The sequence below is a fragment of the Brachyhypopomus gauderio genome, chromosome 2, assembly GCF_052324685.1.
Source record: "Brachyhypopomus gauderio isolate BG-103 chromosome 2, BGAUD_0.2, whole genome shotgun sequence".
Lineage (NCBI taxonomy): Eukaryota > Metazoa > Chordata > Actinopteri > Gymnotiformes > Hypopomidae > Brachyhypopomus > Brachyhypopomus gauderio.
The window spans coordinates 24,933,143-24,947,513 of NC_135212.1; the positions used below are offsets into that span (position 1 = coordinate 24,933,143).

At 45.5% G+C, this 14,371-nt stretch overlaps 1 protein-coding gene across 2 annotated transcripts in view; it reads right to left on the bottom strand.

Moving 5' to 3' along the window:
- bicd1a (bicaudal D homolog 1a) overlaps positions 1–14,371 on the bottom strand; it is a 48,420-nt gene that overhangs the window by 21,205 nt on the left and 12,844 nt on the right. For both annotated transcript variants that reach the window (XM_076992378.1, XM_076992380.1), the window contains exon 2: positions 2,089–2,301. In XM_076992378.1, the coding sequence (XP_076848493.1) occupies positions 2,089–2,301 (213 nt within the window). The remainder of the gene's footprint in view (positions 1–2,088; positions 2,302–14,371) is intronic.

Below are 14,371 nucleotides of genomic sequence, written 5' to 3' on the forward strand. Positions count from 1 at the left end.
CTGAGACATACACTGTACTCAAGAAATGCAGACAAATTGGACCACGCCATTATATTATTATAATGGTCTTCTAATTGGATGCTCTAAAAATGTCAGGGCTGGCTCGGATGCCGTGCCTTCTACCTCCACAAGAGGCACCCGAGTCAGTCCTAGACTGAATCGGCGCAATCAGCAATGATCCGTTTCACCTGTTGCCATGGCTTCTTAAGGAAGCTTGTAGAGACGGATCATTGCTGATTCGTTTTGGTCATGCTGGCACGCTGTCAGCCCTTCTCTGTTTTCTCTGGTGTTGCGTTTTGTTGTAAGGTGTCTCGCCACCTTAATCTCGCACTTAATCTCTCAGCAATCATCTCCTGCGCCGCTTACTGGCCCATCTCAAGTTTTCCTCCAGCTATCTCTCTTCCTATCCGTTACTCTTTTATTTTGGGAAGGGTTTTGTTTTGTTGCGGCGTTTGCCTGCTGCCAGTCTTCCCCTGGCGTCCTTAGTTCCTTTGTCACACGTTGAAGTTATTCCGCATTCTTTCCGTTGTCTTTGTTATTTTCTCTCCCGTGTGCTCACGGTTTTGTTTATTTTTTACGCGTCGAGTTTTCCGCGTCCTTTTAGCTTCGTTTTCACGCGTTGAGTTTATTCCGCGTTTGAGTTTAGTTTTTGTTTGCCTGTGTGCATGTTTTCGTGTGCACACAGTTTGGCTTTGCTGGCTTTATTTCCCGCCTGCTTTATACGGCACTTGGGTCTGCCTCTCCCTACGTTTTCTGACGCGGTGTGTGCCTGGTGTACACCCCGCGTTACAAAAAAGTCATTAAATAAACTCCAAATTGAACAAAATGGAGCAGCCCGAGTCCTTACAAGCTCAAAATTTTGATAACATCAGTCCTGTGCTTTCGATTCTTGTCATGAATCCAGTGCTCACCGCTGACTCTCACACAGTCTGTCCCGCACTCAGTCTCGTACTTTAGGGAGCACTTTGACGAATCTGAGAACACTCTCCCAAGTATTAACCAGCCACACCTCTCTGCTGGTCTCTCTCTGTCCTCACCTATCTCTCTTTATACAACTCTACTTCAGTTCCTCGTCACAAAGTACTGCTGTCTACATGTGGCTTACTGAGCATTTCAAATTCCTGTTTCTTTGTGTCCACCTGTGCTTTCATCTCAGACAAATGCTTCTGTCTAGCTTCTGGTTACCACTCAGACTCTGCCTACCTGACCAGACTTTCCTACCAGACCTGCCTGCCTACCTGACCAGACTTTCCTACCAGACCTGCCTGCCTACCTGACCAGACTTTCCTACCAGACCTGCCTGCCTACCTGACCAGACTTTCCTACCAGACCTGCCTGCCTACCTGACCAGACTTTCCTACCAGACCTGCCTGCCTACCTGATCAGACCTTCCTTCCAGAAGGAGACATCGCTTGAATCCTGTGGGATTAAATACGGGATTCTGTCGTCCACCTTCAACACGACCTGCTTATCGAAACTGAATGAAAACCTCTTGCATCCCCTCTTGTTTCCTATCATTACAGTTGTGTGCTGGCTGCCAGTAAAATTTCAAATACATTTTTAAATAACAGGTGTAAAGTCCTGAAAGTCTGGCCCCATAGTTTCAGGGTGCACTCACTGCATAATGTAACCCAGCAATACTGTCTTTTGCCTACTGTCTTCTCAAAATCCACGGTCTGTGTAAGCTTCTAGAATAAACAAGACTGCCTCTCAGTTATAGAACAAACTTCCATCTTTAATTCAGGACTGAGACACACTACCAAATTTTTATGTAGGTTAAAGACCATATTCATATTCATATTTCATGTTTTCATGTTTTCATATATATATATATTTTTGTTAGCTTCCTGCTGGAGAAGAACATAGAGCCCCCTGGTCACACGAGTTTTCTGGTACTCTGAGGAGCTGATGCAGCATAAGTTTTGCTGCTACAGACAACCCAGCAGAGGGTACAGGCTGATCACATGACTGTACAGTCGTGCTGTAGTGGGTGTTACCGTACAGCTGTGCTGTTGTGGGTGTTACCGTACGGCTGTGCTGTTGTGGGTGTTACCGTATGGTTGTGCCGGTACTCTCCGGTACTCTCACCTCTTTGAGCTCCAGGAGCAGTGAGTTGAGCCGCTCGCTCTCGGCCTGCGCGTTGGAAGAGACGGAGCGGCTGAGCTGGATCTCGGCCTGCAGCTCCAGCAGGCGGCCCATGTAGTAGGCCTCTCTGGACGCGTACTCCTGCAGCAGCGTCTCCTCGTTGGTCTCACCGTCCGCCGCCACCTTGCGCTGGTTAGAGTACGCCTGGCCAAACGCCTGCAGAGAGAGAGACCATTCAGGAACAGACATCAAACAGACAAAAACACAGAGATCAAACAGACATCACAGCGACACGTGCTCCGATTCAGCAGTCTGAAAAATGCAATACGTGCATCTCCAAAATGAATTAGAGTAGCTGATATAAATCATCTGCTGGAAACAAACACTGTGGTTTGCTAGCACCGAAGTCCTGTGAAGGTAAATGAGATGATATTTCAGCTCCAGGCTGCATCAATAAAAACAGCGTGCCATGACTACAGTGCCCTTTACCACCGCGGCAGGCAGCACACCAAGTTATATTTAAATTATACGCCATCACTAACTAGAGATCTGCAGGGATCTGTGGACACGGAGGAAAGGTGATGTGCTCAGCTGAAGGACTACACTGGTGTGGACACAGAAGACGCCTTTTAGAGCTTGACTTGGTTTCTGGGGACATGGGAGCTGTGTGGCGGAAGCATGCACACACCGCACATTGTTGGTGTGTAAACAGTGCCGAGCATCTCTATGGAGCGCCGTGAAACCCGGAACCATTACATACTGCAGACGACCGAGCTAGGTACCCGAAGAAGCAGCCGGCACGGGGAGATCGATGGAATACTGGGGGAAAGGGGGCAAATGTATGTTATGAAGAGCAGAAATCAATGCAAGGGCAGAGTGGCTGCACCGAATATGGCCCCCCGGGGGGGGAAGCTGCTGACAGAGACGCAGACAGCGAGTCACATGATGCCAACTCACGCCGCATCGGATTTCCACAGCTATTAGGCGTGAATATTTCATGCATTTTTGAGAGAGCCGCGTGCCCGTCGTTGGAAAGTGCTTGGAAAAATGGAAAGACAAATTCCTGTTCTAAGTAAGCACTTTCTATGCATGGTAAATGGACATGAGACACAGGTGACATCACACATCACGGTTGCCTTTACAAGCCCAGACAGTGAGAATGCAGGTGCAGTGTTAGAGAGGGACAGCACCTGTCCCTCCTGAACACTGCATTATTCTTCATGTAGATGCTGATTTATTGCACAGGTGGGCTCACACTGTGGGGGCGATTGTGCCACCGCTGTGCTACCTTCTCTCTGCAGTTCTTTTATGATCAACAGTCATTAGGTGAGTATTTGTGTGTCTGCGGGGTGTGAACCTTGAGTCTAGCAGTGGTCCTACCGAGTCATTTATCATCCTCAAACGTGCTCTGCTGCTAAAGAGTGGTTGTTTAGTGTAAGAGAGGACAATCTCCCTACACTGCTTTATTGAAATTAACTTGTAGGAAAGCTATTAAATGGGGATTCAGAGGCTTTTTTCATGCTTCTTCAAACTAGAAAATCGTCTTTCACTGCAGTCGGAAATAATGGGTGTAACTTGGTTCTCCAGAGGCCACTGAATCAACAGTCTGAACAGCACTATTTGAACATGGCTTTTTAAAGCAAATAATAAACAACTACTAAATGTCCTTATTTTAATTATCCCTAATGAAGTAGATAAATAATAAGGCTTCTAATCAATACTTAATCAATCTCTCTCTCTTTCTCTCTCTCTCTCTCTCTCTCTCACACACACACACACACAGAAACCAATTAACACTTTTAGCTTTATTTTGTTGTTTGATTTTCAGACCCTGGGGATGGAACCCTTGTGGTCAAAGGCAAATGGACACAAAAGGTTTGATGAATTCAAATCCAACATGAATGAGATTTCATTGTGAGGAGCTGTCAATACTGCACCTACCCGCTGCACTGTGAGGTCCTACGACGAATTGGTAATCAGAGAGAGAGAGAGAGAGAAAGTGACAGAGAGACAGAAAAAGTGAGGAGAGACAGAAAGAGTTAGAAAAAGAAAGACATGAAGTGAGGCAGAGAGAACAAGACAGATACAGAAAGACAGAGACAAAGTGACACAAAGATAAAGAGAAAGAGAGAGATAAAAGGGGGCCAAAGTCACTGAGTGAATGAATCAAAGCAAGTTTATCCTTATAGCAACTTTCACATACAGACACTATTCAAGAATATGAGAGATCCTACAGGTGATAAACAGAGAAATGAGGGTGGGATGGGGGTCAGTCCGTTACACAGAGACTTTGGGTTCTGCATGCAGACAGTGAGCAGATGGCTTCATGGTGACGTGTCTCATCGGAGGCCACCCTCCCCATGTCCTTCCTGTTATTCTGCGCAGGGGGTGACCATGTGATGCACGCTGGCCCTTACGCTGCACACAACATCACCCACAGTGTTCTAACACTGCTTTTGTCATAGCCAGCACAGCATTAAAACAGTGGTCATGCCTGTCTGTACACTTACTTATTTACTAGGATAATTCAGTTAATATATACATATATTTAATACATTAAATAATGTATTAAATTAAATTAAAACAACAGTGTAACAACTTCCAAGACAGAACAAAAGTGAAATTGTGCATGTAAGGCAAGGCACTGGGCTATAGAAAGAACCAGAACAATAAAAATGCAGACTTAATTCCTCATAATGACACTTTCAGCTTGGCCAAACAAAACTGAAATGAAATGAAGCTCTACAGCTGGTATCCCCACATGGGCACCAGTAGACCAAAAAAACCCCACCAGTGTTTTACGCAGTTTCATTAACTAAAAAGCCTATTAACATTACTGCCTGAGGCACTCGAGCTGTCTGTCACAAGGACAATAAAAGAATCGTTAATGCAAGACTCCACCCTTTAGCTCCGCCTGAACCAATAATACCAGCGAGTATCATTGGCTCAGGCCATGTTGGAGGGTGGAGTCTTGCTTCTGTAAATGTAACAGTGTGTGTGTTGGTCAGTGGATGGACACTCCATGCTCACTATGAGGAGGGTTGTCATACTGACGTTGGTAGGATGGAGACGGGGATGATCGGCACAGGTTTCACTAGGGTTTTTCACTGGGTACTCGAACCCTGAGTGAGTCAAGTCCCAAAAAATTACCTAAAGGTTTGAGGTGGAATTGTGGATTTTTATTGGTGCTTATTAAACATGTCAAAGGTTTGAAAAAAAATCTAACAAGTAACATATACAGAACTTTCTGTTTTCTTCACATTATAGACAAACCTAGTTTACATAAATTGCTTGAAACATGATTTAAACATCGCATTGTTGAAATATCTCGCTGCAACTCAGTCTGGTGCTTTGTAGTGACAACCTATGGATGTAGTAGAGGGGTAGCAGAGGGGTATCAGTGGGGTAGTAGCTCCTGCCATCTTTAGTAGCCTCTGCTTCTTTAAACCCTATATGCTCTAGATGATAACCTACAATACTGCACAAGTACAAACCTCAGCTAACAATAATTTTCACAGTAGTACAGTCTCTAATATCTCTAACCATTTTCATACTGTGGCAAAGTCAAACTCCAGGAAGGGTTGAAATATTGCAATACATCACAGGGTCACATGTTTTGTACACGTTTGTTGCATTGAACTGTCTGCCTGCTAATGTGTATTCCCATCTGCCCATATTTATGTTGAGAGAAATACCGTACAATGAGCTCATCGTACTAATGGCACCTCGAACAGGCATGACCACACTGAGTGACCTCATCTGTTTCTAGCTATAAAAGTGACAGAAACATCCATCAGCTCTCAGGTGGACCATAAGGATTTAAGTATCAAGTAGAAGAACTGTCACAAAGCCAGTCCCCCTGTTACTGAAGCAAATTAAAATGAAATTTTCTGAAACAGATTTTACCAGAATGTAAGTATAGTGTAAAACCGAGTAGTGGCTGGTGAGTGGCTTCAGGCCCAAGGACAGAGACTCTGAGTGTGTGTGTGTGTGTGAGAGAGAGAGAGAGAAACACAGCAGACTGTGGTTGGTAGGGTTTGGTCTCCAACATCGTAGTGCATTTGAGTGTGTTCATGGCTGCAGGACACAAGTAGTCGATAAATGTATATGATGTCATCACTCCAAATAAAGAGGAAGTCATCACATTACTGATGTGCTTGGTGCCCAGAAGGAAGGACACACCCACATTCTAACATGTTTGCGCGCGTGCACACACACACACACACACACACACACACCGCACCTGACCTGCTTCCAATCAACTGATTGTCTCTTGATTGTGTTCCTTATCTAAGCCCAGAGGTTCTCTCCTCCATTACTGTGCATCACTGGCTGTCCTGTCCTGTCCTGTCCTGCGAGGAGAGCTGATGTCTCCTGCTTCTAGTGCCTCTCCAGCCTTGTTTTCCAGGTCATCTACAGATAAGGACTGAAGAAAGTAAAGGCAGACGCCCTCTCCTGGCACCACAGCACAGAGGCACAAACAGACTTCCAATGTCGGTCCTCCCCGCCTCGTGTGTCGTGGGACCGGTCCACTGGGAGCTGGACCAAGACCGCCCATCTAACCGACTCTGTCCCTCCGTGCTGTGCAGACGTGTTGGCACACCTCCCTGGGCGTCCCAGATCCACCCCCACAGCTGCTCCCCAACCTCCACTGTCCTCCCGCAAACCCCTGGCCTCAATTCAGACAACTGTCCAGACGTGGTGGCAGTGATGTGTAAACTTGCCTGGAGGGCCTGCACTCGGCCATGGTCACCTACAAGCAGATGACAGACCTTCGGCGAGGAGAAGCACCGTGGCACCAGCCTGGAGAAAAGCTGTGGGTGGCCATGGGAGATGACTGGGTGAGACTCACAGGCAAGTAGTCCCCCATGGATGCCCTGTCCCTACAGGAAAGAACCTACTGGGTTGGCTGGCCAGAGAGAAGCCTTCCACATGTCTGCACTGAAGGCCGTGGTGGCAAAACCCCTCAAGGACCGAAGCCCTCTGCTGCATCACTGCCGCCCCTGTTAGACCTGGAGGGGGGCTCCACATACAAGGTGCCGGTCCTGCTGGACTGGCGGTTAATGCAGCTGAGTAACCTGGCGAATTGGGAGGGGTACAGACAAGAAGATAAAAACTTGTGCTGGATCCATTTGACCAAGTTCTAACATGTAGAACTGAGATTAATGTAATGAGTCCAGTCAATTAATCGCAGTGTACTGTAGTAAAAGATGTAGAGGACATTGAGTCTGATCGGTTTACATCACGGGTGTGGAAAGGTTTGCAGAGAAATGGGATGTTTCAAATTGAGGTCCTCCATCATTTGTGCAAGCGGTGTGCTCCACAGCAAATGAAGGACCTCTTTCCTAAACGTTTCTCTGGAAGACTTCTGCATCTGTTTACTTTGCCCTTGTGCTAGTTTTATCTTTCACTTATACAGGTTCATCTCATTTGTATGCCCTTGATATATCATATACCATCATATACATTCCCTTTGATCTGAAGAATTATAAATACTCCTGAAAACACGTTCCTATATATAATCAACACGTCTCCAAATAAATCCTTTAATTGTTAATGAAGACATTTTGCTCTATGTCTCTATGATTAAATTGATGACTTCCAGGCCCAGGAAAGTCTGTCGATGTGGGGGACCTGAAAACACAAACCGCACCTCTACATAATGTTAATGCAAATCACATACACTACCGTTCAAAAGTTTGGGGTCACTTAGAAATGTTCTTATTTTTGAAAGAAAAACTGTTTTTTTTTTTTCAATTTAGCTAACATTAAATGCATCAAAAATACACTCTATTAGGGCTGAACGATTTTGGAAAATAGTCTAATTGCAATTTTTTATCTATAAATTGCGATTGCGATTTAAAATCGCGATTTTTTCCCACTGTTTTCAGGAAACTCTGTTTCGGCATTTTTTTTTATACAGCTCAGATACAGGGTTGCCAACTTTTCAAGATCGCTTGGAGTGATACTTGAACCTGGAGGAGGTGGCGAACGTAATTTGTTGTTGGGGGGGGGGGGGGGGGGGGGGGGAATTGACTAAATTTAAGTATTATTATTATATCGTGATCGATCGATCGCCTGTGGTTGGCGCCAGAGCGAACTAGTAACTTTTTCAGACCCTCCAGAAAGTCGCGATGTTGCGATTTGCAACTTCAACGCAACTTCAAGCAAACCCCGCGAATTCAGGGCGGTGTTGCAACTTTAGCCAATCACCGCAACTTTCCCGCAAATTTGACCAATCACTGATGTCGTCTTGATGTGACGTCGACAAACTCCCGCCTTACCTCCGTATATACGTTCAAGAGGAGCAGACTGAAAACAGCATGAGCAACGAAAATAATGGCAAAAAGATCGGGAAAATCAGTATCCCGGTACACTACATGAAAGCGGGGATAAACTGTCCAGATCCGACCCGCGAATTGATCATCTATGGCCCCCTGGATGATATTTAATTACTATTAGAACCGGCCCGCAAGCCACAGCTGCCCGATGGTGTTTTGCACGCACAAACACTACATTCCCCACAATGCAACGGTAGCCCGCGAAGTCACTGCAGCGCACGCAAGCGGCGAGGGTCTGAGATAAAGTTTATAAGTTTAAACTTTGAACTGAGATAAAGTTTAAAGTCAGAGATAAAGTTTATTTATCTCTGATCCATATCTATGAGTTACTAGTTCGCTCTGGCGCCAACCACTGGCGATCGATCTCGATATAATACTTAATTTGTGTCCATTTTACAGGCCGCCCGGTAACAACTTACGTTCGCTAACCCCCCCCCCCCCCCCCGTCAACAATTAATGTTCGCCACCCCCCTCCAGGTTCAAATCTCACTTCAAGCGATCTTGAAAAGTTGGCAACTCTGAATAAATAGGTAAATAGATAATTAAAATGGACTACTAAATAGAGAAAACCATACAACATTTACTCCCTATTGTAATGTACTCACAAAAAAGCAAAAACACACCGCAACTTCCATCGCAATTTTTTTGAAAAACACCCGCAACATCAAACATTTTAGCCCGCAACAATCACAAAAAAGGCCCGCGAAATGCTGGTGGGACTGCTTTTTTATCTAAGACGCTCAATGCGTGAGAGTTGGCAGCCCTGCAGGTATAGCAACCTGGCTAAAATATGTGCGTGAGGGCATTTGGTAGCGCATATCCAGTGTGTTTAACAAAGCCATGGAGCCGGGCTTGTTCACTATATTAACAGACATTATGTCTTTCACTATGAACTCCGTTACTGCCCGAGTTATTTCAGCGTGCTGCTTCGAATTACATCCATAAGGAGATACACTTTCAAACGGTTCGGTTATGGCGCATTTCCACTAGGGCCTGCTTGGCGCGGTACGGTTCGATTCGCGACGGTTTGTGAGTGTTTCCATTAGTACCAGGACCCGTTTAGCCGGCCCCTTTGGGTACTTTTTTCGTACCGACTCGTTTGAGGTTCTAACCGTTCCGAAGCGGTACAGTTCTGTGACGTGGAGGAACAGCATGACACTGATTGGCCAGGGAGTGTCGTCACAGGTTGCGTCACAGGAGAGCGACTCCTCCGCTATGCTATGGACTCCTCAGCCATTTTTAAAACCCAAGGAGCGAAGTCTGTTCCCTGGTCAAACGCCGAGGTACAAACCTTTCTGTTAATAATCAGCGATAAAAAAATCCAGGGCAAACTGGACGGGGCCACTAGAAATGTAAAGGTTTTTAGCGAGGTTTCCGCGCTAATGGCCACTCATGGCTACCAGCGGTCCGTTCAGCAGTGCCGGTCGGTCCAAGCTAAAAAAGCTTAACGCGATTACCGGGCGGTGAAGGACCATAACGGACGCAGCGGAGCAAACCGCAAAGACTGGAAATGGTTCCAGCAAATGGATGTCACATACGGTCACCGGCCAGCCAGTAACGGAAGAGAAAACGTGCTGGACACGACGATGTCGGTGCTGGAGGCCACGGAGAATGGTGAGTGTATTGTGATTTCACAGTTTTACTACTAGGCTCGTAAAAGATGTAATATGAACGCATCTATTGTAAACGCAGGAATTTAGAGCTGTGTTTGTAGTTAATGTTACCACCACAGTCACTACTGTACAATAGCTAGCTCTTAGCCTTGCTAGTTGCTAGTTAGCTGTAGCCATAGCAGCGATGACGTGCTACACATTTTGTGCAGTTACGCTATATTGTTGTTGCTTTCACGGGAATGCTTGTGTTTAATATTTGTTATTTTTTACGTTCAAGATTCCCCTTCCACTGACGAGGCGAGCGGAGTTGGCGGAAAATGTTTCCTTCAACCGGGCTTTCCTCGGGGTGCTTGGCGAACTTGTGAACACCATGCGAGACAGACGCCAGTAAAAGCACACAAAATGTTGCTTGTAGTACTATAAATATTTATTTCATATAAAGCTATACGTATATATTTGCTTTTTGCACTTTTTTAAACTATAACTATAATTTACATATGTTGTACTTTAATATCTGTAATATCTATATTTCATAATAAAGTTTGATTTCATTTGATTGTATGACTGATGCTTTTTATGCAGAGTGTGTTCAGCCTGTTTGAGTAATACCAAATTATTATCAATAATTAGAGCAACCACATACAATAATGAAGATAAAGATAAATAAGATACAATAATGCTATTTGTTAAGGGGTGTTGTGGTCGCATACAAATGCCGGTGTTGTGGTCGCATACAAATGATGTCACGACACTACAACCCGCGCCAACAGCGACTCCACCCACATTGGGGTGGTTCACCATTGTAATGGAAACACAACGCGACCGTACCGTTCCGTTGCGAAGCGACCCGTATCGAACCGTACCGCGCCAAGCAGGCCCTAGTGGAAATGCGCCATTAGTGAACCCTGTCTGCTGGACCGCGGTCAAGCTATCCGCGCTTTTGCGATTCATCCGCGCCTTAAATCCTATTGCGCCTATATGCGTGATTTTACGGTATTTCGCTGCTCACCGCATACTAAACCTGTATAAGCGCAGAGAAACACTTTTGCGTATTTGAAGATGCAGCACTGGTCGTTGGCATTTTAGCCTTACAAATATCATACGAGGCTTTGTGGTGTTTTTTAAATGCTGAAGAAGGTTTGTAGTGTTACCTCGCGTCGTAGTAACAGTAGCAAGGCACGTTTTACACAGTACGTGACGTTGAGCAGCATCTTTTTAAAAGCCAAAGTAATTTCACACAACTTATGTGCTGCCCCTCTTTGGTATTAGACTTTCAGTTGTGTCAGCTTCTGTCGAGCCTGAAGCCATTGTGCAACAAGTTAAAGTGCGCTGTGTTAACTTCACTTCTCCACCTCCCTGCCTCCTGCTCGAGTTTGCTCCGTTCGTCCTCGGCTCGCTCCCAAGTCACGTGACCAGTTTAAATCGCAGCCTGTGCGATTAGAGAATTGCGTTTTCAAATATCGCGAGATTATTGCAAATGCAATTAATCGTTCAGCCCTACACTCTATACATTATTAATGTGGTAAATGACTATTCTAGCTGTAAACATCTGGTTTTTAATGCAATATCTACATAGATGTATGGAGACCCATTTCCAACAACCATCACTCCAGTGTTCTAATGGTACATTGTGTTTGCTAACTCTGTAAGGAGGCTATTGGATATTTAGAAAACCCTTGAAAACCCTTGTGCAAGTAGGTTAGCACAGCTGAAAACAGTTTTGCTGATTAGAGAAGCTATAAAACTGACCTTCCTTTAAGCTAGTTGAGAATCTGGAGCATTACAATTGTTGGTTTGATTAAACTCACAAAATGGCCAGAAAAAGACAACTTTCAATTGAAACTCGACAGTCTATTCTTGTTCTGAGAAATGAAGTCTATTCCATGCGAGACATTGCCAAGAAACTGAAGATTTCAATGGTGTGTACTACTCCCTTCAGAAGGAGAGCACAGACAGGCTCTAACCAGAGTAGAAGGAGAAGTGGAAGGCCCCGCTGCACAACTGAGCAAGAAGACAAGTACATTAGAGTCTCCAGTTTGAGAAATCGACACCTCACAGGTCCTCAACTGGCAGCTTCATTAAATAGTACCCGCAAAACGCCAGTGTCAACGTCTACAGTGAAGAGGCGACTCCGGGATGCTGGCCTTCAGGGCAGAGTGGCAAAGAAAAAGCCATATCTGGCTAATAAAAGAAAAAGATTAATATGGGCAAAAGAACACATACATTGGACAGAGGAAGATTGGAAAAAAGTGTTATGGACAGATGAATCAAAGTTTGAGGTGTTTGGATCACACAGACGAACATTTGTGAGACGCAGAACAACTGAAAAGAAGCTGGAAGAGTCCCTGACACCATCTGTCAAACATGGTGGAGGTAATGTGATGGTCTGGGGTTGCTTTGGTGCTGGTAAAGTGGGAGATTTGAACAAGGTAAAAGGTATTTTGAATAAGGAAGGCTATCACTCCATTTTGCAACACCATGCCATACCCTGTGGACAGGCTTGATTAGAGCCAATTGCACACCTCCACAATGACCCAATGACCCAAAGCACACCTCCAAATTATGCACAACCTATTCAGAGAAGAAGCAGGCAGCTGGTGTTTTATCGGTAATGGAGTGGCCAGCGCAGTCACCAGATCTCAACCCCATTGTGTCACGTTGAGGACCCCGGCCCCTCCCCTTTGGGCGTGTGTATACGTAGTCCACGTGCTTTGTCTGCGTCTGTGGAACTCCGTGGTTATGGCTATGTCGTGTGATAATGTGTCTCACCTGTGAATCGTCTCGTAATCACGTGGGGCTAATGTGGTTTGTCTATTTAATGTGCGCTCGCGCAGTGTCCTGTGCTCGTCGTTGTCTAAGTCTGCACGTAGTGTATGCTTGTCTCAGTGTGAGAGTATCTGTTCTTCGTGCGCTTCGTGCACTTCATGTTAAATAAATATACCGTGACGTCAGTCAAAGAGGATTCCGTGTCTCATCCTTCGTGACAGCCCGAACGTCATACATTGAGCTGTTGTGGGAGCAGCTTGACCGTATGGTACGAAAAGAGTGCCCATTAACCCAATCAAACTTGTGGGAGTGGCTTCTGGAAGCATGGGGTGAAATTTCTCCAGATTACCTCAGCAAATTAACAGCTAGAATGGCAAAGGTCTGCAATGCTGTAATTGCTGCTAAGGGAGCATTCTTTGAGGAAAGCAAAGTTTAAAGTAGAAAATTATTTCAAATAAAAAAAAAACCATTATTTCTACCTTGTCAATGTCTGGACCATATTTCTATTCATTTTGCAACTCATTTGATAAATAAAAGTATGAGATTTCAGGGAAAACACAAAATTGTCTAGGTGACCCCAAACTTTTGAACGGTAGTGTATTTGGACACCAATACCCAGGCAAAAATAACTCATCTCCACCATGTTGACTGTGACACACAGAGAAACAGAAAGGATCTCCTGCTGCTTGGTCAAAGTCTGGGTTTGGGTGGTGTCATTGGTAGATATGAGGGGGTTTGGGTGGTGTCAGTGGTAGATATGAGAGGGTTTGGGTGGTGTCAGTGGTAGATATGAGGGGGTTTGTGTGGTGTCAGTGGTAGATATGAGGGGGTTTGGGTGGTGTCAGTGGTAGATATGAGGGGGGTTTGGGTGGTGTCAGTGGTAGATATGAGGGGGTTTGGGCGGTGTCAGTGGTAGATATGAGAAGGTTTGGGCGGTGTCAGTGGTAGATATGAGGGGGTTTGGGCGGTGTCAGTGGTAGATATGAGAGGGTTTGGGTGGTGTCAGTGGTAGATATGAGAAGGTTTGGGCGGTGTCAGTGGTAGATATGAGGGGGTTTGGGTGGTGTCAGTGGTAGATATGAGAAGGTTTGGGCGGTGTCAGTGGTAGATATGAGGGGGTTTGGGTGGTGTCAGTGGTAGATATGAGGAGGTTTGGGCGGTGTCATTAGTAGATATGAGGGGGTTTGGGCGGTGTCAGTGGTAGATATGAGGGGGTTTGTGTGGTTTCAGTGTCAGATATGAGGGGGTTTGGGCGGTGTCAGTGGTAGATATGAGGGGGTTTGGGCGGTGTCAGTGGTAGATATGAGGGGGTTTGGGTGGTGTCAGTGGTAGATATGAGGGGGTTTGGGTGGTGTCAGTGGTAGATATGATGGGGTTTGAGTTTTGTCAGTGGTAGATATGAGAGGGTTTGGGTGGTGTCAGTGGTAGATATGAGAGGGTTTGGGTGGTGTCAGTGGTAGATATGAGGGGGTTTGGGTGGTGTCAGTGGTAGATATGAGGGGGTTTGGGTGGTGTCAGTGGTAGATATGAGGAGGTTTGGCCGGTGTCATTAGTAGATATGAGGGG